The sequence below is a fragment of the Miniopterus schreibersii genome (assembly GCF_964146895.1).
Source record: "Miniopterus schreibersii genome assembly, chromosome: 9".
In the NCBI taxonomy this organism is placed as follows: domain Eukaryota; kingdom Metazoa; phylum Chordata; class Mammalia; order Chiroptera; family Miniopteridae; genus Miniopterus; species Miniopterus schreibersii.
The window spans coordinates 46,381,848-46,406,556 of NC_138118.1; the positions used below are offsets into that span (position 1 = coordinate 46,381,848).

A 24,709-nucleotide genomic window follows, 5' to 3' on the forward strand; every position below is an offset into this window, starting at 1 on the left:
AATCATTCTAATTAGTTTATAAATCTGAAAATGAAAGTGTTTTGCAATTATGAAGCAAAGATGACTGACTTCTCTTCAACAAAGTTATCTACCATCAAAGTTCACAAAAGTATTGTGAATATTTTGAATATACAAGTATAAGAAGCACAGTACCAGTAGTAAGGATAAGCCAGAACCTATAAGAGATGTATTTGAAATAATTTAGAACTGAGACCAATCTAATTTTAAGAAAATGAAGTATTAAAAACAAGTACAAAACAAGATGAATCATTTGCTGCTTAGCACAAATACCTATTTAATCCTTAAGTAATGAGCTAACTGGTACATTAAATGAAATCTAAAAGGAATATGAGGAAAAAAAATCTTCAAAGTTGCTACAACCTCTGTATTTCCAGTACAGAACTGATTTCAAGGCAAAATTTTTGCAAGTAATTTCTGAGTGATGAATAAATGATACTCAATATTCATAATAAATTATATTCAGAATAATAGCTTTAGTCTGATACTACAGTTCATAGTTTAAGGTTGTTTTTTATTTCAAATAGTGCTGAAATAAAATTAGAAAAATGCTTATACCTTAACAGACTGTAAGATACTAGTCCCCTGCTCAGTTTCAATTTTGCAATTATCACATTCAATATTTTGGACTTTTATACAGCCAGACCCTGATGACTTAATATTCAAATCTAGAAATGAAAAAAGAAAATACAAGTTAGTACTATTGTTAACAGGCTCCAAAGCATTTTAATGCCCCCTAGAAATCCAGTTCTTCAGTTATGTTCAGAATATTACTGGACCCTGGAGAGAGCATAGTTGTCAGTAGTCTCTCTCTAAGGGTAAGGGGGCTGAACTATGGCAACCGGACCAAATGTAACGGCTTTTTCTGCCAGTTTTTAGAAATAGGCACTACTGGGAAAGATCATAGAAGCTTCTTTCCCATTGAGAAAACACATACACAGAGTTCTAATAAGAATATAGCAAGTTAACAAGTCATGGTAAACTGGATACAGTAAGTCAATTAGCCTATTCTTCCTTATATTCATGAAGATACAAAAATTCATTCCCAAACCTCCCCCAGATTAAAAGCATTTCGCAGAAGTAGCATGGATCAGCATACATGATCATGACTTAGTATTTCAAATCCTACCTCAAACCTTTTGTATCTAAAAAAGAGGATATTACCATGCAGCTACATCACAAGGTATTTTCAGTAATAAAAAATGGGAACAACTTGAAAAACCTAGTAATAAACAGTATTAAAACCTCAAAATTGTGGGTGAATAACAGTATTACACAAAGAAAATTGGAAAACAGTGTCATAGGTGCCATCCTTAGCTATCAATTTAAGGTGTACTCATAGTTGTCTCTGTATAAAAATAAGAAAATAATAAACAATGATATTTAATACCTAATTCAAATAAATACTAATGATTTCCCTTAAACCAGACTAGAGAAATAAATACTATAGCGCTCCAAACTACTGGGGTATAACACCACAATTGCAATAATTATGGCATTAAAATAAATTTCTACCGTTGTGTAGATTGCAGTCTATAAAGGCTTAAAATAACAGCAATATTTGGGTTGGGATTAATCTAAAATATATAAAAAGACAATTTTACCTCATACTTCCATGGATGCAAATATAACTGCAAATATTTACCCAATTTTTTTACAACATAAGGCTTGATCTAAGGCAGCTTTGATAGATGTGTAAAGAAGGAAACAGATTCTAAATATACTCTACCCTCACTAGGTAGGTAGAAGTTAAGGCTAAACACTGAATGGCAGACATGCTACTCTTACCCATTCACTGAAATGGGTCTAGACATACTGGAGGAACAAGTATGAAGAAAACGGAATTCTGTTGATTTAAGGGGCTGGTGGAATCAACACATGGGAAAAGTCCACTGGAAATGGAGTTCTGGCTCTAAAAAAAGGAATCAACAAATAATGAGGTTTGGGATCAACAACACAGGTAGTTCCACTTTTATCTGTGTTGCCATAAGATTTTGTGTATCTCTATTTCAATTCTCAAGTCTGTTTTATACTATAATCTGTTACATTTTGAGGTCAAGGGTCTCTTACTCACCTAACTAAGAAGTAGAGAAGAGATAAAGCATAGTGGTTCAGCAGACTCGTCAGTTTAAATCCCAGTTCCACCACTTTTTATTTGAGAGCAAACAGGCGTATTTCTTGATCTAACTCCACTAGAATATAAATTTCATGAAAGCATGGACTTATTCCATTTGTTCACCCACAATAAACACATACTTTATGAAACTTACTGCATCTCAATTTCTTTGTCTGAGATGGCGACAAGAACATTTATGTACTTTATAGGTGCAATAGTAAAGATTAGAAAAGATTATTTTAGAAAAGTGTTAGCAGCTAGTATTATCAACAATATCCTTCAGTCTCAGGAAGGAGGAAAGCCTGGGGAGACTGTCCTAGAAAAGTGCTGGCTTGCATTTGAGAAATAACACGCAATCCAAACACCTAGTAAACATATCTTGCAGGCATTATCAAGGTATATTTCCCAGGCACTCTTACTACGATGTGTTTTTCTTCAAAACCTGCTATTCACGGAAAATTTACTTAGGCCAAACTGAATGAAGAGGTATCAGTAAGAAGCTGGTTGCCTATTTGAAACCAAACACTTGGTCCAGGTTAGAAGTGGAATATCCAATAGACAGGGCTGTTTTGAGGCAGACGCAAAAGGGGAAATGTGGATGGACTGCCATACTATGAAGGGATTATCAAGAAACGTGGACCCTGAAAAATAAGCTGCTTTTCTACTGACAAAGTGCAGTAACAGAAATAGGAACAAAGTGCCAAAGGAGAACATAAGGGGCTTCATAAATGTTACTTGACTTAGATTATTCCAAACCATGTTTCCATTCGATTTATAAAACTTCTATAAATGGGAAACGAATTTGTAACTACCATTGGGAAACTCAAAGTAGAACAGAAAAAAAGAGAAAGCTTTTTAAGGGGACAATCGTAATTTAGCTTAGAAAGTCAGATCTAAAGGAACCAACTAAAAGTGCACGTCGGCCTGGGACCCAAAGCCGTTGTAAATTCTCTTCACTTGCCAAACTTCAGGGGCGCGTTCACCTCCACGGACGCCTGGGGGTCAATGTTGTCAGACACAATGGCCACCTCCTTCAGCGCCTCGTCGTACGTCACCTGCAGGCCGGCCAGGTCCTGCGCCCCGCCCCCCGCTCCGCTCGCGGCGACCAGCACGCGGTCGGCGTCCGGGTAGGTGTGCGGGTCCAGGGGCCTCACGGCCAGGTGGCACGGAAGCCGCGCCCGCAGCCGACCGAACGGGCTCACCGGCAGCGCCCACTCCTTCAGAGTCCCGCGCGCAGGGCCAGGCACGGAGGCCTCGGGCTCGGACCCGGGCCGGCGCTGGCCCGCACCTGAGCCGTTCAGCCGGATTTGGCAAGCCCCGCACGCCCAGCGCCCCGCGGCCTCGCCGGCCCGCACTCGGGGGTCACAGAGCAGGACGCCGCGGAGCCCCCGGCCGGAGCGGAGCACGAACATGGCGCGCCCCTCTCGCGCTGCCTCAGATCACTTGAGCCACAGGCCAGTCTCACCACCGCCTGCTCAAGTCAGGAGATGTTTGCGAGGGTTTGCTGAAGTGGACCAAGGCTGCTCACTGTGTGCAGCAATGTAAACCTCAGCCGCACGTGCCTCAGCGGCAAGTTGGAATTTCAAAGCTGTAAGTCTGCACCCGGACCCGGAGCCTCCCCTTTCGCAAAGGCAGACGGGATAGATAGTTACAAAGGGAGCCAAACTGCAACGGTTCCGGGCTGCTCGGAAACTACATATCCCAGGAGGCAATGCGCAGGGTAGAAAGCTCGTTGAGCCAGTCTTAGATTGTGCTCGGAGGGCGCGCGTTCTTTGCCTCAACTCCATTAGCCATTGGAGGGAAGGAACGATGGATTACGTGATAATTCAGCTGGCCAATGGGAAGCGCGGAAGGAGCCAGGTGGGCAAGGCTATGTGGTTTCCTTGGATACCGAGGACGCGACTTTGGAGAGGGTGGAGCTTTAGAGTGAGACGCTGGAGGCGAACCTACGGGGAAACACGGGAGCTTAAATAAGGATCAGTGTCGAGGGAAGGAGTGAGAAACTGCGGCTTTAAAGGTGAGAACTAGATGCAGACTAGGAGTACCCTTAGCGGGTGATTAGGTCCACACTTCACTAAACTGGAACGGGTTACCCTGGGTTGGAGGGTACCTTGACAAGAGGTTAAAAAGCCAGGTTGGAGCTCTTTGAGGTTACTTCCTCTTTGACAGAATATATTGGAACAGAGTTAGAGTCCTGCCTCATTCTGACTTTAAATGATCTTAGGCCAGTCATTGGATGTCTCTGTGTTTTAATTGCTCACTCTTAATATAAGGTCAACAATACCTTATTGGACTTGCCTCAAAAGGTTTTTGTAAGGATCAAATGAGATAATCGACGTGAACTCAGAGCACAGGCCACGAAATTGCAATGTAAAGTACTGTATTTTTATTTTAGGGATAACATTGACTATAAGTTACCAAGGAAAATCTGAGAGATCAGGACTTGTGTTGACAGCAACATCGATCTCTTTGTCTACAAATGATCCTTGATTTTAGAACTAAAATAAAATACAAAAAAGAGTCAGCATAGTGCAATGGGAAAAACATGGGACTGATTATTTTCCTGGCTCTGGATCACTTGGATCTGTTTCTTCAACCTTAAGATGAAGAGGGATTGTAGTGAATGACTGACTCTATAAGGTCTCTTTTACCTTTTATTATTCTGTGGGTAATTTAAAAACTGAAAAAGAAAAATTTTTTTTTTCTCTTGTCCTGATTTTTCCCTTTTGGTGCCACTTCCTCCTCCTACAAATTATTCTTTAAATTCTCAGCAAAGACACACTGCAAACAATGACATTTAATAAAATACAAGTGCAGAAACTGAATGCCTTAAAAAAAAATTGAAGCCCTTGGCCAAGTGCAATAACCAGAATTACTGGGAGCTATAATGATAGAGATGGGCTAGAGTCCTAATGAGGTGGGTTAAAGTCTTTACTGACCCAAGTCACAGGGCTCTCTGCTATCCATTACCTTTCTTAAAGTGTAGTCTTAAGTTACTCTTTCCTCCTTTCTGTCCTAGTCCTTCCTCCCTCATTCTTCCTCCTGATGAAGGCTCACAATCGGTGCTAGCTTTTAGGTTCATCAAGTTCTGTTCTTGGTTTTTGTTTCATTTGGTCATAATTATTCAGACTGATCTTCAAACTGTCTTTTTTGATGAAAACGCAGGGGGATAACTTGGAAAAAAAATTTGAAAAAGGCACTGGTTTAAGCTAGTTGAGAATTCACTCAAATTTGTTGGACACATGCCATATATTTTTAGATTAAATAGGGCTTTCTAATAGATAATTTTGTTTCTATGGTAATTTCTTTTCTGAGGCAAACCAAATAAATGGAATTGGCAACTGACCCTTAATTGTCTATATGGCAAAATGATTGTTTTACTATTTTGAAGTAAATATAATAAAACTAAAGATCATTTACTGAAAAATTACTTTTTTGGTCATATGAGTTTGAAAATGGAGAAAATTATTGACAAGATTAATACAATATATTAAAAAGTTATTGATACTTTAGAAAGTACTTGATTTATGTATCAAATCTGTCCACATGTTAATAATGACTAATAAAAATACTACCTTCCATCTGAATGACGTAGTTTTCAGAGCATGTTCATATGTATCATCTCAGGTATCCTCACAAAACACTGTGTTTCACAGGGCAAGTATTACTATCCTCATATTAGAGATGAGGAAACAAATTCAGAAAGCTTAAGATTAAACAGTTAAAAGGTCTGGCCCTCTCACTACTCTACCAAAAGATCCTATCTTCCTGACACCTTTGAAGAAAAAAAATTATTCATCAAATAGAGAATCATGTATAAATTTTCCCCCTTATTTTGAGTTTATTTGTAAGATATTTTTACATCTTCAACTTTTAAAAAGTTGTTCCTGTGATCATGAACATATACTGCTGGTGGGAATGTAACTTATTACAAACTTTTCAGCCATCAGTTCATCAATATACATAAAGCACCTTAAAAAAATATGTGTATCCATGACCTAGATATTGTCCTTTTGGAATTTAATGTAAGCATAAAGTTAGGGATATTCAAAAAAATTTATGTTCATGGAATTTTGTTCCACAAGGTTTTTTATGATAGTAAAGAATTGAAGCAACTTAAATGTTCAAAAATAGGAGTATTGCATAAATTAGTATACATCTGGAATATTACACAGCAAGTTAAAATTATATTTTGAAGACTATTCAAAGATATGGGAATTTTTCCATAATATAATTGTAAAGGGAAAATCTGCAGTTCTCCTTCTGCGTGTGCCCCCTTTACTCTCACACTACTACCACACTCACAACACTTCACTTCTGACACTTCTGGTCACCAAATGTGTGGGCCTTCTCCCCATAACAAGCAATTCCCTGTGACACCAGCTGGATCGCCTACAATTTAACTCAATTGTGACACTATTTACCTGGAGATAATGTCAGGTCCCACAGGTTAAGGACCCAGTCCCATAAAACTGCTTGTACTCACTTCAGATGCCAGTCACAAATAGTTGGTTACTCACAGCTTCTGTCTGATTTGGCTACAAGTTGGAGATTCCCATGACCATCTCCTTAGGTTCAATTAATTTGCTAGAATGGCTCACAGAACTCTAGGAAACATTTAACTTACATTCACCAGTTTATTAGAGGATATGATAAACGATACAGATAAACAGCCAAAATGAAGAGATAAGTAGTGCTAGGTCTGGGAGGGTCCCAAGAGCAGAAGTTTCTATCCCTGTGGATATGGGGTATGTCACCCTCTTAGTGTGGATATGATCCCTGTAGAGATGGGGTGTGTCACCCTCTTGGTGTGAATTAGTGTAGAGCATATTCACACCAAGAGGGTGATGTACCCATCTCCACAGGAATAGAATAAGCTCCTGCCCTCAGTAATATTAAGTGAAAAGGGTAGAATACCAAATTGTATGTCTAGTATCATCCCAATGCTGTAATAATAATAGTAATTTTAACATAAAATTATATTTAAAAATATATTCCATAGAAACAATTCCAGGGGAAAATACACAACTTGATAACAATGGTTATCACTAAGTAGTGAGATAATGAATTATTTCTTCATTTTTTGTGCATGTTTTTCAGTAGTAAACATATTACATTTATAATTTTAAATACTTAACACATTTTCTAGTATATATTGCTTCCTAAGAGTGACTCAATATGTAAATGCCCACAAATATTTTACTTTATTTAATAACTTATATTCATAAATGAACAGCAGAGGGCATGAGAGAGTTTTCAGAAAAATGTAACCTAAACAAGGATTATGGAATTCAGTTTAAGTGAGGGAAGCCATAGGAATTTGCTAACTTTCTCAGTTATAAACTTTTAAAATAAATATATCTTATTGCTTCTTATGAAATCTTAATAAACTCAATAATCTAAACTACTAACAGTACTAAGAAGTATTTAATGACTAGGTAGGTAGTCTCATTGAAATTTACATGTTATTTATTTCCATGCAGATGATATACAGGAAAATCTTTGTTATTTAATGTAGTCATATTTTCCCACTTTAAACACCTTGAGAAGTTACCCAGGTTACAAATATCTCAGGAAGATTCTTGAGGTAGGGGGATATGAGTACTTTATACATTAAAGCAGTGTGTGTGTGTGTGTGTGTGTGTGTGTGTGTGTGTGTGTGTGTTTAAGATAGTATTTATTGTGCCTGGCCAGGTGGCTCAGTTGGTTGGAGCATCGTCCGAACATCAAAAGATTGTGGATTCGATTCCCAGTTAGGGCACATACTTAGGTTTTGGGTTTGATCCCCAGTAGAGGCATCTCTCTCTCTCCTCTCTCTCTCTCTCTCTCTCTATCTCTTTCATAAAACAAAAAATTCTTCTGTAAGGATTTTTTTAAAAAGATAATTTTTATTGCAACCACAATGTTGCAATAAATTTAAAAGCTTACTTTAGACTAGAGTTCTTGTGATGCTAATGTTTCATTCCATTTCTACAAGTAGCAGTAGCGTTTCAACCACACAGTAGTAGCACTAATATATCCTTCCAGTAGAAATTGTATTTACATTCTATATATTTTGAGGCTATGTTGTTTGTTATATATGGGTTCAGGACTATTAGTGCTTCCTGATAACTTTTTTTGTCATTAAATAATGACCCTCTTTATCTATAGTATTGTGTTCTCTCTTGATGTATATTTTCATCGAATTATATTTTCATCCTTTTATTTCAAAACTGTGACATTATATTTGGGACTTGTCTGCTATAAACAGAATAAAGCTTGATATTTTAAATCCAATTTGAGAATCTGTCTCAGCAGGTAAATTTAATCCATTTACATTTTTCATAATCACTTTTACATTTATACTTATTCTTACCATTTTGTTTTGTGTTTTCCGCTACCCTTGCCTTTTGTTGTTCCTCTTTTTCTCCATTCACGCCTTCTTTTAGTCTAAATGTTTTTCTTTACTCACCTTTTTCCTTTATAGTAATTTGGAAAGCTATTTCTTTTCTTCTAATAATTATCCTTAAAATGATAGCATACCTACTGGACTTAGCAGAAGAACAATCAATCAAAATCTTCATCCTCCTTTCACACAACAGATTTTTTTTTTGTTATTAAATATGTCTTTATTGATTTCAGAGAGAGGAAGGGAGAGGGAGAGAGAGAGGTAGAAACATCAATGATGAGAGTCATTGATCAGCTGCCTCCTGCAGGCCTCAGACTGGGGATGGAGCCCGCATCCCGGGCATGTGCCCTGACAGGGAATCGAACCCTGTATCCTGGATCCTAGCTTGATGCTCAACCGCTGAGCCACGCCCGGCCGGGCAACAACAGAATTTTTTAATATCAATCTTTTCCCTTCCATCTTCCGTGTCATTTATTGCCTGGTGTATTTTAGTTCCACCCTGTTTTTGAAGCCACACAAGTAGTTATTATTGTTGTCACTGTTTTTATTCAGTGCTTTTTTAAACTTAGCAATGTTTACCAATTTACTGCTTTCCTCTAGATTCGATTTCATTTTTTACTGAAGTATATTCTTTATATATATTCAATGAGTCAGTGAGTAATTTCCTCAGGCTTTGTCTGAAAATGTCTTTATTTACCCTCACTTTTAAATAATTTAATTCAGAGTTACTGTGTCTCACTACTTTGAAGAAGTACAGTTTTGCCTAATGAGAAGTCTTCTAGCTGTCTAATTTTGTTGCTTTATAGAGAATCTGTTTTTTCCTCTTCGGTTATTTTTGGAATATTTTTCTTTATTTTGATAGTCTGCAGGGTTTTTTTTGTTTTTTTTGTGTGTTTTTTAGAATATATTTTTATTGATTTCAGAGAAAGGAAAGGAGAAAGAGAGAGAGATAGAAACATCAATGATGAGAGAGTCATTGATCGAGCCCGCAACCCGGGCATGTGCCCTGACCGGGAATCGAACCCCAATAGCCTGGATCCTAAGTCGATGCTCAACCGCTGAGCCACGCCCAGCCGGGCAATAGTCTGCAGTTTTAATTAACACTCTGTATAGGTTTAGTTCTTCTTGTTTTCTTTGCTTTGTTTTAAAGTTAAGTTTATCGAGGTATAATTTACACACAGTAAAATTCACCCTTTTTAGGTGTACAGCTCTGTGAATTCTGGCAAATGTATACAGTCATATAACCACCATGACACTTAAAATATAGACCTTTTCCATCAATGCCAAAAGTTCCCTTATACCTTTTGTCATCAGTCCTTCTCCTCCAAAACCCAGAACCCTGGAAACCACTGATCTATTATCTGTCCCTATTCTTTTGCTTTTTCCAGAAACTCATATAAGTGTAATTATATAGTACATAGCCATTTGACTTAGTATAATGCACTTGAGATTCATCCATGTTGTTGTATGTATCAATAGTTTGTTCCTTTTCATATCTGAGTTGAATTCAGTTGTATTAATGTGCCATAATTTATTTATACTTCCACAAGTTGATATTTGGGTTGTTTCCAGTTTTTGGTGAATATGATTAAGGCCAATATAAACATTTTGTACAGTTTCGAATGGACGTATGTCTTCATTTATCTTGAATAGATACATATGAGTGGGATGTCTGGGTCATATAGTAAATGTATGTTTAACTTTATAAGAAATAACTAAACTGCTTTCTAAGGAACTATACAGTTTTTCATTCCCACTAACAATATGTGAGAGTTGTAGTTACTGCACATCCTCAAGCACACTTGGTATTGTCACATTTTTGAAGACCACTCTATTAGGTGTGTAGTTATATCTCATTGTGATTTTGATTTGCATTTCTGAAATTATTAATGAAGTGAGAATATTATCACATTCTTATTTGCCATTTGTATATCTTCTATGGTGAATATCTGTTCAAATATTTCGTCCATTTTTCTATTGGTCTCTTTGATTTCATATTATTGAGTTATATATTCTTGATACCAGCCTTTTGTCAGATACATTATTTGCACATATTTTCTTCCCATCTGTGACTTTTGTTTTTAGTTTCTCAAACACTGTCTTCTAAAGAACAGATCTTTTAAATTTTGAATCAGTCCAATTTACCCTTTTTTTTCCTTTCTTTCTTTATGATTTGTAACTTTGTGTCCTATCTTTTAAAAAAACCTTTTTCCAAACCACCTAGGTCTCAAAGATTTTCTCCTATGTTTCCTCCAGGATTTTTTTTTTTTTTTTACTTTAAGTTTTATATTTAGGCCTTTGCCTCATTTCCAGTAAATTTTTATAAGGGATACAGGGTATCGGTTGAGGTGCATTCTTTTGCATAAGGATGTCCAATTGGTCCAGCATCATTTGTTGAAAAATATGATCATCTCAATGGATTTTTAAAAAACATTTAGCAGAATTCAGTACCCATTCCTGATAAAAACTCTCCACAACTTGGGAGAGAACTTCCTTCACCAAATACAAGCATGTATGAAAAACGTACACTTAATGCCACATTTAACTATAAAAGACTGAATGCTTTCCCCCTTAAGATCTGAAACAAGGCACTCTCACCACTTTTATTCTGCATTGTAGGGGAGGTCCTACACAATGCAATAAGACAATAAAAAGAAATAGAAGGAATCTACATTAGGAAGGAAGAAGTAAAATTATCTTCATTTGTAGACAACATGATCATCTAAGTAGAAAATTCTAAGGAATATTATACAAACTACTGAATTAATAAAAAGGCTTCACAATGTTACAAGATACAAGGTCAATAACGAAAATCAACTTTATTTCGAAGGACTAACAATGGCATTTGGAAATTGAAATTTAAAAACAATACCATTTACAATAACATATAAAATGTGGAATACATAGAGATAAGTTGAATAAAATATATACAAAATCTGTTTTGTGAAAATCATAAAGCACTGCTGACAGAGATTGACGAAGACCTACATAAGTGGGGAGAAATACCATATTCAAGGATGGCATAAGACTCAATGTTAAGATGGCATATCACCCCACACTGATGTATTAATTCATTACTTAGTCAAAATTCCAACAGGCTTTTTAAAAAACAGAAGTTGACAAGCTGCTTCTGAAATATATATGGATGAGTAAAGTACCCCGTGTGGCCAAAACAATGTCAAAAAAAAGGCTCATTGTGAGGACTTACCTCATTTTAAGACTTATTGTAAAGTTATAATAATCAATACAATTTATATCAATGGGACAAAATAGAGAATATAAAAATAAAACTACACATATTTGATTGATTGATTTTTGAAAAAGCTGCCATGGCAGCTGAATAGGAAGAGGACACATTTCCCAGCGAATGGCCCTGGGACGCCTGGAGACCGCTTCCCACCTCACCCCACCCTGCACCCAAGAGCATCAGCCCAGACTTCACACCACACACAATAACTTGAAATAGATAAAAGATGCAAATAGGACAGCTAAAACTATAAAAGTTGTAGAAGAAAATATAGGGGAGAATCTGTGACCTTGAATTTGGCAAAGATTTCTTAAATAAAATACAAAGAACATAAACCATTAAAGAAAAAAATGACAAATTGGATTTCCTCAAAATTTTAAATTTTTGTTCTTCAAAATAACAGTACTAAGGAGATGGAGAAACTGAGACAAAGTATTTACAAAGCATATTGATAAGGGACTTGTATCCAGAATGTACAAAGAACCCTTACAAAAATAATAGGAAGAAAAACAACTTTACTTTCTAAAATTTTTGAATAGACATTTCACCTAAGAAGATATGTAATTGGCAAATAAACCTGTTCAAAATAATAAATCATAATGGAAATGCAAATTAAAACCACAAATTAAAAATTAAAATTAGATACCACTACACACCCACTAGAATGGCTAAAACTAAAAATACTGACAATGCCAACTGTTGAAAAGGTGGAATAGAGGGGTCCATCCTACATTGCTGGCAAGAATATAAAATGGTCCAGCTTCTTTGGAAAATAAGTTGACAGTTTCTTATAGAATTAAACATATACTCCCCTATAGCCCAGCCAATCCACTGCTAGGTATTTACCCAAGAGAAATGAAAGCATATACACACGTGAGGACTTGTACTCAAATGTTCCTAACTTTATTTATAATAACCAAAAACAAGAAATAAAGCAAATGTCCATCAGCTGGAGTAAGGCAAATAAATTGTGATGTATTTGTGCAGTGGAATAAAGGAACGAAATACTGATAATCTACATCAATGCAGATGAATTTCAAAAACTTATTCTGAATGAAAGAAGTCAGACATCTATGATTTTATTAACACAAAATTCTAGAAAAGGCAAAACTAGTGATCACCAGGTGACTGAGATGGAGAGGATGGGGATAGAAAGAAGCACTGATTGTAAAGAGGCACAAAGGAACTTTTTAGAGTGATCAGAATGTTTGTGGCAGTAATTACACAATGGTCAATATTTGTAAACACTAATCAAGTTGTACACTTTAAAATTGTGGGGGTTTTACATGTAAACATTACTTCAATAAAACTACTCTTTGGTCGATCGAAGATGGAAGTGGAATAATTGGAAGTTACACTCACCTCCTCCCAGGACCCAAATGAAATTACAACTAAAATATAGAATAATCATCCTGAATAACCAACTGAAGACTAGATGAAGACAAGTCTTATAACCAAGGGTTTATAGAAGAAGCCACATTGAGGCTGGTAGAAAGGGCAGAGACAGGAAAAGGGCTGGCACCAATCCCAAAGGGGGTGGGAGGGCTGAGATTCTAAAGGGATATCTCACCTGCAAAGATTCCCCCTAAGAAGAGTTGGCTCTCAGCCCCAAGCTGGGCTCTCCAACCCAGAGCACCAAAGCCAGAAAGAGGTGCCCACATAACATCTGGCTGTGAAATTAGCAGGGATTCTGTCCACCAGGGAGAAACAGGAGTCTGCTAGAGACACAGATTCCCTCTTAAAGGGCCAACACACAAAATTTCATTTGCAGCCACTCACCCTGGGCTCTGGTGGAGGGAGAGGAAAGTGGACTAGAGTCATGTGAGGAGAGACTGGGCTCTGTGGCTCTGGGTATAGAGCTGAAAGGACAGCCACCAGGATTCCAGTACTGAGTCACTGTCCCACACCACAGATACCATTTTTCTGGAGCACTCCCCTACTTATGGCATAAGCCTGGGGGAATGAAATAGCCCCACACTCTGGACTCCCTGTCACCCCACCCTGTGGAGCTTGTGCCCTGTTGAGAAGTTAGATGCCTGGGCCGGGGTGTAGAGGTCCAGGCAGACTCAGGGGTGTCAGTGACTGAGTTGGTGGCTTTGGGATGGGGGCCATTTCTTCCATTTTCCCTTGACTCTGACTTACCCCACCCCCTTACTGGAGATACACTAGGCCCACTTAACAGGCTCCTGACAGCCCCACCCTACTGACTCCTGGTGGCTCCACCCTGCCAAGATCTGGGCAGGACTATCATTTGAAATTGAAGGAGAAATGAAGAGCTTCCCACACAAGAGAAAGCTAAAGGAGTTCATTACCACCAAACCAGTATTACAAGAAATATTAAAGGGTCTTCTAGAAGAAGGGGGAGGAGGAGAAGATAACTGGAGGAACATAAATACAAGAATAAAATGGCAATAAATACATACCTATCAATAATCACTTTAAATGTAAGTGGATTAAATGCTCAAATAACAGACAACAGATAGTGGAACAGATAAGAAAACAAGACCCATATATATGCTGTCTGCAAGAGACCCACATCAGAACTAAAGATACACAGAGACTAAAAGTAAAGAGATGCAAAAAGATATTTCATGCAAATGGAAATGAAAAAAAAAAGTTGGACAGCAATACTTATATCAGACAAAATAGACTTTAAAACAAAAGCTATAGTAAGAGACAAAAAAGGACACTATATTATGATAAAGGGAACAATTCAACAAGAGGATATAACCCTTGTAAAATTTGTGCACCCAACATAGGAGCACCTAAATATATAAAGCAAACCTTGATGGACATAAAGGGAAAGATTGACAGTTAAATACAGTCATTGTAGGGGATTTTAACAACCCATTGACATCAATGAATAGATCTTCCAGACAGAAAATTAACAAAAAAGTAGAGGCCTTAAATGATAGGCTAGATCAGATGGATTTAATTAATATCTTCAGAGCATTTCACCGCAAAGCAGCAGAATATACATTCTTTTTAAGTGCACTTGGAACATTTTCTAGCATAGATCACATGTTAAGACACAAAACAAGTCTCAAATTCAAGAAGATTGAAATCATATCAAGCATCTTCTCTGACTATAGTGATATGAAACTAGATATAAATCACAAGAAAAAAATTGAAAAACACACAAAGACATGAAAGCTAAATAACGTACTAAACAGTGAAAGGTGAGCAATGAGATCAAGGAAGAAATCAAAAGATACCTTGAAACAGCCCTGGCCAGTGTGGCTCAGTTGGAATATCATCCCATAAGCTGAAAGGTCGTGGGTTTGGTTCCCCGTCAGGGCACATACCAGGTTGTGGGCTCTATCCCTGATTGGGGCATATGTGAGAGGCAACCAATTGATGTTTTATTCTCACATCATTGTTTCTCTTTCTCTCTGTTTTTCTTTTTCCAAAATCAATAAAAATCATGTCCTGAGGTGAGGATAAAAAAAACCCCAAAAAACCTGGAAGCAAATGAAAATGAGAACACAACAATCTAGAATCTGTGGGGCAAATCACAAGCCACACTAAGAGGGAAATTCATAGCATCACAGGCCTACCTCGAGAAACAAGCAAAATCCCAAATAAACAATCTAATGTCACATTTAACAGAACTAGAAAAAGAACAACAAAGTGAGTAGAAGAAAGGAAATAATAAAGATCAGAACAAAAGTCAACAAAATAGAGTCTAAAAGATCAATGAAACCAAGAGCTGATTCTTTGAAAAGATAAACAACACTGACAATCCTTTTACCAAACTCATCAAGAAAAAAGGGAGAGGACCCAAATAAAAATCAGAAGTGAAAGAGAAGTAACAACTGACACCAAAGAAATACAAAGGATTGCAAGAAAGTATTACGAACAACTATATGCGAACAAATAGGACAACCTGGACAAAATGGATTAATTTCTAGAAACATACATTCTTCCAAAACTGAATCAGGAAGAATCAGAAAATTCAAATAGACAGATTACAATTAATGAAATTGAAGCAGTAAAAAAAAAAAGAAAAGAAAAGAAAAAAGAAAAATCATGGCCCAGATGGCTTCACAGATGAATTTTACCAAGCATTCAAAGAACTAGCACCTATTCTTCTCAAACTATTCCAAAAAATAAAAAAATTCAAAAAGAATGAAGCCTTCCAAGCTCATTTTAGGAGGCCAGCATTATCCATAATTCTAAAACCAGATAAAGACCCTACAAGGAAAGAAAATTGTAGGCCAGTATCCCTGGTGAGCATATGTGCTACAATCCTCAACAAAATCTGAGCAATCAGGATCCAGCAATACATTAAAAAAATCATACACGATAATCAGGTGAGATTTACAGTGGGGATGCAAGGTTGGTACAATATCTGCAAATCAATAAACATGATACACCACATAAGCAAAATGAATAATAAAAACCACATGATCACATCAATAAGTGCAGAAAAAGCGTTTGATAAGATCCAGCACCCATTTATGATAAAGACTGTCAGCAAAGTAGGAATACCTCAACATACTAAAGGCCATATATGACAAACACACAGCTAGCATCATACTCAATGGGCAAAAAATAAGTGTTTCCTTTAAAATGATGAACAACACAAGGATGTTCGCTTTCACCTCTTTTATTCAACATAGTATTGGAAGTCCTAGGCACAACAATCAGACAAGAAGAAATAAAAGGCATCCAAATTGAAAAGGAAGAAGTAAAACTGTCATTATTTGCAGATGATATTGTATATACAGACCCCTAAAGATTCCATCAAAAAACTACTATAACTGATAAATGATTTCAGTAAAATAGCAGGATACAAAATAAATATCCAGAAATCAGTTGCATTTTTTATATACCAATAATGAACTATCAGAAAGGGAAACAGAAGACAATCCCATTTACAATTGCATGCAAAAAAAAAAAACCCAAAAAAACCAAAGAACATAGAAATAATTTGAAGCATATACTGTGTTCATGGATGGGAAGAATTAACTTCATTAAAATGTCCATACTACCCAAAGCAAGCTATAGATTCAGTGCAATTCCTACCAAGATACCAATGGTGTATTTCCCAGAACTAAAACAAATATTCTAAAAATTTATATGGAACCATAAAGGACCCCAAATAGCCACCACAATCCTGAGAAAGAAGAACAAAGTTGGAGGAATCGCACTACCTGATATCAAACTATACTACAAGGCCATAGTCATCAAAACAGCATGGTACTGGCATAAAAACTGACATATAGATCAATGGAACAGAATAGAGAGCCCATAAGTAAACCACGCCTTTATGGTCAATTAGTATTTGACAAAGGAGGCAAGAACATAAATGGGGTAAAGAGAGTCTATTTAATAAATGGTGTTGGGAAAATTGGACAGATACATGCAAAAAAATGAAACTATACCCCCTTCTTACACTATACACAAGAATAAACTCAAAATGAATTAAAGACTTAAATGTGGAACTTGAAACCATAAAAGTCCTAGAAGAAAACATAGGCAGTAAAATTTCAGCCATTTCTCATAGCACTATTTTTTCTGATATATCTCCTTAGGCAAGGAAAACAAAGGAAAATGTCAACAAATGGGACCATATCAAACTAAAAAGATTTTTCACAGCAAAGGAAACCATCAACAAAATGATAAGATCACCCACTGTATAGGAGAACATATTCACCAATGATACATCTGATAAGGCGTTAATATTCAAATTTTATAAAGATCTTATAAAACTCAACACCAAAAACCCAAACAATCCAATTTAAAATGGGCAAAGGAACCTGAATAGAAACTTCTCCAAAGAGGACATACCAATGGCCAGTAGACATATGAAAAGGCTCTCAACATCACTGATCATCAGAGAAATGCAAATGAAAACCACATGGGGATAGCACCTTACACCTGTCAGAAAGCCTATCATCAACAAATCAACAAACACAAGTGTTGGCAAGGATGTGGAGAAAAGGGAACCCTCAGGCACTGTAGGTGTGAATACAGATTGATGTAGCCACAGTGGAAAGCAGTATGGTGTTACCTCAAAAAATTAAAAATGGAATTGCCTTATGACCCAGTGATTCCACTTCTGGGAATATATCTAAAGAAAACTGAAACACTGATTCGAAAGAACACATGCACACCAAGGGCCCATCAATAGATGATTGAATAAAAAAACGGTAGTACCTTTACACAGTGGAATACTACTCAGCCATAAAAAAGAAGGAGCTCTTACATTTTGCAACAGCATGGATGGACCTGGAGAGTATTATGCTTTGTGAAATAAGCCAGTCAGAGAAAGACAAGTACCATATGATTTTACTTATATGTGTAAACTAAGGAACAAAATAAATGAACAAACAGAACAGAAACAGACTCATAGATATAGAGCAGACTGATAGCTGTCAGAGAGGTTTGGGGGCCTGGATGAAAAATATGAAAGGATTAAGAGAAAAATATATATAGACACAGACAACAGTATGGTGATAACCAGAGGAAAAGGGTGTGGTTGAAGGTACAAGAGGGTAAAGGGGGGATAAATGGTGGTAGGAGACTTGACTTGTGGTGAGCACACAATACAAGACACAGATGATGTATTATAGAATTGTACACCTGAAACCTATATAATTTTATTAACCAATGTCACCCCAATGATTTCTATTTAAAAAAATAAAGCTACTTTTTTTTTATGTTGTAACTAGATTGCTTTTACTTCTGTATTTTTTATACTGTACAGTTTATTTTTAATTATACAATGGTTCATTAATATGCTCTGATCATCAATTTTCAAATAATACAAAGTAGATATTTTTAAAAACCAAGTCTCCTTTCCTTCTCTGCTTTTCTTTCTAATCCTCACCCTCCGTACATACCCAGCCATACCATACCTCTCCTCTTCCACAGGTAACCATAAATGATAGATGAGCACTTAAGCTTTCAGACTTTTTTCTATGCATTTGTATACATACACATGCATTTATAGGGATTAAATATAAGTGAGATTATATAATGTGTATTAGGCAGAATGCTTTTTATGTTTTTATTGATTTTAGAGAGAGGGGAAGGGAGGGAGAGAGAGAGGAATATTACTGAGAGAAACATTGATTGGCTGCCCCCCGCACACCCCCTACTGGGGATAGAGCCCACAGCCCAGGCACATGCCCTAACCTAGAATCCAACTAAAGCTACTTTTTGAAAAATAAAACTTAATTAATGTTTCCCTTTTCCTTGCCTTCTCGTGGGCCCGAGACCCAAGTTCCAGGTTATTAGGTATCATTAGGGCTTCAGAATGGCTGTCTGGTATCTGACCACGCTGACCACCTGGTTTCACACATGGCTCTCCATGCTGGCATCTTCTGAGAATCCTGACCCCCATCTCATTCTCAGTTGTATGGTCTATAAAACTATATGAAGCAGTGTCTTTTTATCACAATGTCAAGGGTTCTTGGGATGTAGTACTCCCAGCCAGCCTCTAAATCTCTCCCATGCCACTCTGTGAACTCTCTTGGGCCCTTTCTGCCTAAATAGTCCTTTCTGCTATATCATGGTTGATGATGGCTCTGGAACTTTGCCACTTCCCCCAGGTCCCTGTTAGGATCAGAGGCACATTATCCCTCTGATGTTCTTATGTATCCATGTTCCACTATTTCATTTTCTGAGCCTGGTCCTGGGTGTACAGGGTACCTAGGAACCCAATGCCAACTTGTTTTATCACCAACTCTCCTTGCTCCCCAGATCAGAGAAAGGTTTTTTTGTTTATTTTTATTTTTGATTTCCTCTTCCAATGTAAAATAGGAAGATTGGCTTGGTAAATATTCTTGTAACATAAGTAATGTAAGAGCCTTTGCCTTTAGAGGAAGGAAATAAATTGAGTAAGGGAAGCTGCCCAGGACCAGAGAATAGGTAATACTTGTGCAACGAGAAGAGAAGACTATGAAATTTCTAGACATAAGAGGGAACTTTGCCTGTTTTACTTAATTGTCTAAAGCTGGCTCTGCCCATATTTGGATTTGACACATACTCTTTTAAGGACTTCTAAAAAATAATGTGTTGCTTCCTCTCTCCCTCTCTAGCAGCCAGTGTCCTAAACAGTCTTTCTTATCCTAGATTTAAACATCTCCCAGTGAGATTTGAAGATTAGGTTTACCGGGAGCCTCACACCAAATCCTAAGGAGTACTCTGGGACTCAGATCACCTTTTCCAGCATATGGATTCCCAAGCTGACCTCTATTTCTTTGTTCCCTATCAAAATAATTTAAGGCATATTATACATGAAAGCAAGAGGACCAGGCAGTGGTGCAAGGCAGCTAATATTTATTGAGGAACTACATGCTGGGCTCTGGGCTGAGACTTCACATGCATTGTCCCATTTAACCTTCACAACTTTTAAATCATCTTGCATTTAAGGAAACAGCCACTTAGAGGTTGAATATCTTGCTCAATCAAGGTCACACAGGAAGAGAGTAATGAAATTCAGGCCTAAATTGATGAACTTAAAAGTAGTCATTTCCTTTACCCCATGCTGTCATCCTAGTAGACTAAGTTAAAACCTCTAATCATCCTTTTAGATGAAATAATATGGGGAGAAGGAGAAGTAAGAGGAGGAGGAGAGGGAAGGAGAGAGAGGGAAAGAAAGAACCTGGGCTGTTGCAGATCATTTCATGAAGTTCTTTGCTAAAGAAACAAACACATCTAGACCCACAGATTTTACTAAGGTATGGAGAAGAGGAAAAGGGTATGAAAGAGCAGGTTTGCAAGGCAATGGCCTAATTAGATAGGATACATAGACTATTATGCTAATTTTATAAATGTGCTTTCTAGTATCATTTTTTTAAATTCAAGGAAAGACAGTAGAATTTGAAAAACATATACATTCTCATAGCAGTAGTGCAGAATGGCCTGCAATGTGAGGGTTCTAGATTACATGCAAACATGTACTCTGCTTTATAGCCCCTCTGGAAGATTGTCAGCTTTAGAGCTACTTGGGCATTCCAAACCTCCCACAGGATTTGGAACTCAGTTTCTGCTCACTACTGAATTATTTGGAAACTATTAAGGGAACTGATAGGGCTTCTCAGGCACCCTTTGAATTTCTGAAACCTGAATGGACTTTCAGAATGACAAAATTATTGCAGATATGAGACCAGTGTTTCTTGCCACACTTTGTATACGTGAAGGCTTTCCTTTGGTTTGAAACTATAGCAACAAGTTCTGTAGCCCATTGTTTTGCACAACTCAGTCTAACCACCTCATGCACTGCCTAATCACTGCTCTACAAGAATTAATTTGTCTTTAATTGATTTACACAGTGTTAACCTGCTCTTTGCTAAAGGGGCCCTAGTTTTATACCTTTGCGATGGCAAATTGAATTCCATCAGCCTGCCTATATTCTTGATTCTGCTTTCCACTACTGGAGATCACAAGGAAAGGGCTTTGCTATGGCCTTGGTGAGAGTCCTGTACAGTGTAATAGAAAATGGTAAGAGATTTGGAGCCAGTGGGTGTGAGTTTGAATAAATACTGCCCTGTATAGTTGTGAGATCTTGGGCACATCATTTCTTTTCTCCGAACTTCAATTTTCTTATCTATAAAATTGACATAATTAATTCTTATGAAACATGGTTGTTGTAAGGATTAAGTGAAATAATATGAGGGAAAGCTTTGTTTAAATTGTGAAGAGTTTTATCAATGTTGTTATTATCAGGTGCACAGGTGAGTGACCACTAGGCAGGAGTGTGCATGCTAATGACGGTGATCGGGAGGATATGTTAGAGACAAAAATCATGTCTGTTTCTATGATAGTTCTTTCATGTGGACAGTGTTTCCCATCATGACCCTATATATTATACTCACTCAAAAATGAAAAATATAGAGCTCCTCTGGGCTGTGTAGGTTTCTGAGCAGAAAGGGGGAAAAATAGAAGAAGGTCTGTGTTTGGGGTGGTGTGAGAGTAGGCAAAGGGATAAAAAGGGAGAGAGAAATGAGTTAGGAGGAGGCCTAACTCTTCCAGCATCCTTCCATCCCAGACAGGTAGCCTATTCTGTAACAGAGTCTTAGGTTCTTCATGATCATTGGACACTATACGACTTAAGATTTAACTGTCTAATACTGTGAACACTTACTTTAAAGCTAGATATGCACTTGGAGCCTCCTCATGAGAATTTTATTTTCTTTCACGTGTATGTTTGTTTTTAATTAAAGGTAGCCCAAACCACATTATTACTTTAACACTTCAATTATGAGGCAAATTTATTTGCACATACTTACTGCACTGGTTTTATTCTTTTCTGTGCCAGAATGGGTTTTTTTGGGTTTTTTTTTTGAGGGATTCTTTTTTGAGAGGGGTTTTTATTTCTTTTTTCTTTTAAACAGAAGGAAGTTGTGGTTTGTTGAGTCTTTGAATAACAAAGCTTTTCTACCCACTTCTATTTTTTTTAATACTTATTTTTCAATTACAGTTGACATTCAATATTATATTAGTTTTAGTTGTATAGCATAGTGATTAGACATTTATGTAACTTACAAAGTGATCCTTCCTCTAAGTCTTGCACCCACTTGATGCCATGTATAGTTATTAAAATATTATTGGCTATATTCTCTAATCTGTACTTTACATTTCCATGACTATTTTGTAACTGCTAATTTGTACTTCTTAATCCCTTCACCTTTTTCACCCCAGCCCCCTTCCCATTTGTCAACCATCAGTTTGTTCTCTCTATCTGTGAGTTTGGTCCTGTCTTGTTTGTTCATTTGTTTTTTGGATTCCACATATAAGTGAAATCACATGGTATTTGTATTTCTCTGTCCAAACTACTTCACTTAGCTCAATATCCTCTTGGTCCATCATGTCACAAATGCTAAGACTTTATTCTTTTTTATGGCTCAGTATTTTTCCATTGTATATGTACCACTACTTTTTCCATTCATTTATATTTTGTTTGGAACATTTAATCCACTTACATTCATAGTAATTATTGATAGGAAGTAGTTATTGCCATTTTATTAATTGTTTTCTGATGGTTTATATAGTTCTTCTCCATCCCTTTTTTATTCTCTTGCTCTCTTATATGTTGATGACTTTCTGTAGCATTGTGCTTAGATTCCTTTCTCTTCATTTTTTTGTATATCTCGTAGATTTTTGGTTTATGGTTACCACGTGCTTCATTAAGGGTCACTTAAGTTCAAACACATTCTGCAATCATTACCATTTTTATGCACCCCCCACCACATTTATGTCTTTGTTGTTATTTTTTACTTGTGTGTGTGTGATATCCCTAATTCACTGTTGTAATTACACATGATCTTCCTACTTTTGCCTTTTAACCTTTGTAATAGTTTTAGTGTCGGTTGATTTGCTCACTGCTTTTATTATGTTTGCATTTGTCAGCGAGAGTTATTTTCTTTGCAATATTTTCTTATTCATAATTTTTATTTTTTTCCTTCTTCTTCTTAAAGAAGACCCTTTAACATTTCTTGTAATACTGGTTTGGTGGCGATGGACTCCTTTAGCTTTTTCTTGTCTGGGAAACTCTTTATCTCTCCTTCAATTTTATTTTATTTTTTTTATTTTTTTAAGTTCTTAAATATATCTTTATTGATTTTAGAGAGAGGAAAGAAGAGGGAGAGAGAGACAGAAACATCAATGATGAGAGAGTCATTGATCGAGCCCACAACCCGGGCATGTGCCCTGACCAGGAATCGAACTCCTATCGCCTGGATCCTAGGTCGATGCTCAACCGCTGAGCCATGCCCGGCCAGGCTCTCTTTCAATTTTAAATGAAACCCTTGCTGGGTAGAGAGTAATCTTGGTTATATAGATCCTTGCTTTTCATCACTTTGAATATTTTGTGCCAGTCCCTTCTGGCCTGCAAAGTTTCTATTGAGAAATCAGTCTTATGCGAGCTCCCTTGTAAGTAATTGCTTTTTTCATGCTGCTTATAAAATTCTTTTCATCTTTAACAGTTGGTATTTTACTTATCATGTGTCTTGGTGTGGGTCTCTTTGGGTTCATCTTGTTTGGGACTCTCTGAGCTTCCTGGACTTATCTGTTTATTTCCTTCACCAGGTTAGGTAAGTATTCAGTTATTATTTTTTCAAATAGACCTCAATCCCTTGCTTTCTTCTCTTTCTGTTACCCCTATAATGCAAATGTCATTATGCTTGATGTTGTTCCAGAGGTCACTTAAACTATTTTCATTCTTGTGGATTCTTTTTTCTTTTTCCTGTTTCAATTGAGTGTTTTCTGCTATCTTGTCTACCAAACTGCCTATTTGATCCTCTGCGTCATCTCATCAGCTATTGAGTCCATCTAATGTATTCTTCATTTCAATTACTGTATTCTTCACTTGTGACTGGCTTTTTTCTATGGTTTCTATCTCCTTTTTTACATTTCCTCTCTCTTTGTTGAGGTTCTCACTGATGTCATCTGTGCTTCGCTCAAGTTCATGGAGCATCATTATAACCAGTGTTTTGAACTCTGCATCTGGTAGATCGTTTTCCTTCATTCTGTTCAGTCCTTGTTTTTTGGAGTTTTGTCCTGCTCTTTCATTTGGGACATGTTTCTTTTTTTTCTCATTTTGGCTGCCTCCCTGTGTGCTACTCCCAGCCTTGTCAGAGTGGCCTTATGTAGTAAGTGTTCTGTGGGGCCCAGTGGCTTAATCTCCCTGCTCACTTGAGCCAGATGCTCCAGGGGTATCCCTTGTGCGGGTTGTGTGTACTCTCCTACAGATTGCTGTTGGCACATCAGTAGGTGAGATTGACCCTCAGGCTGACTGATGTGAGGACTGTCCATGACTACAGAGGACAAGCTATTGTGTGGGGGCTGACTTCATTGGAGCAGGATTTGCTTTAGTGGGGCTCCAGTGCCTCCTGAGTTGGGTGTGTCATTTGTGGTCCTAATTAGGTGGTGCTCTGGTGTGATTTGAAGCTATCTACCAGGCGCATTGGTTCTGGGGTTGCTTGGGAAG

The 24,709-nt window shown here is 37.1% G+C and overlaps 2 protein-coding genes across 6 annotated transcripts in view; one reads left to right on the plus strand and one right to left on the minus strand.

Annotated features, from left to right (window-relative positions):
- FAM185A (family with sequence similarity 185 member A) overlaps positions 1–3,767 on the minus strand; it is a 55,402-nt gene extending 51,635 nt beyond the window's left edge. The window contains exons 1-2 of one of the 4 annotated variants that reach the window (XM_081147174.1): positions 3,096–3,761; positions 577–686 (exon numbers count right to left, since the gene is read on the minus strand). In XM_081147174.1, the coding sequence (XP_081003300.1) occupies positions 577–686; positions 3,096–3,546 (561 nt within the window). In that variant the 5' untranslated portion in view covers positions 3,547–3,761. Of the gene's footprint in view, positions 1–576; positions 687–3,095 lie in introns of all 4 variants that reach the window. The other 3 variants (XM_081147173.1, XM_081147176.1, XM_081147175.1) reach the window with 3 other exon arrangements.
- Positions 3,768–4,023: 256 nt separating this feature from the next.
- The window catches only part of CCDC146 (coiled-coil domain containing 146), a 143,665-nt gene continuing 122,979 nt past the window's right edge, over positions 4,024–24,709 (plus strand). Inside the window, exon 1 of one of the 2 annotated variants that reach the window (XM_081147162.1) lies at positions 4,024–4,151. The gene's annotated coding sequence lies outside the window, so the exon portion shown is untranslated. The remainder of the gene's footprint in view (positions 4,152–24,709) is intronic. The other variant, XM_081147163.1, reaches the window with a different exon arrangement.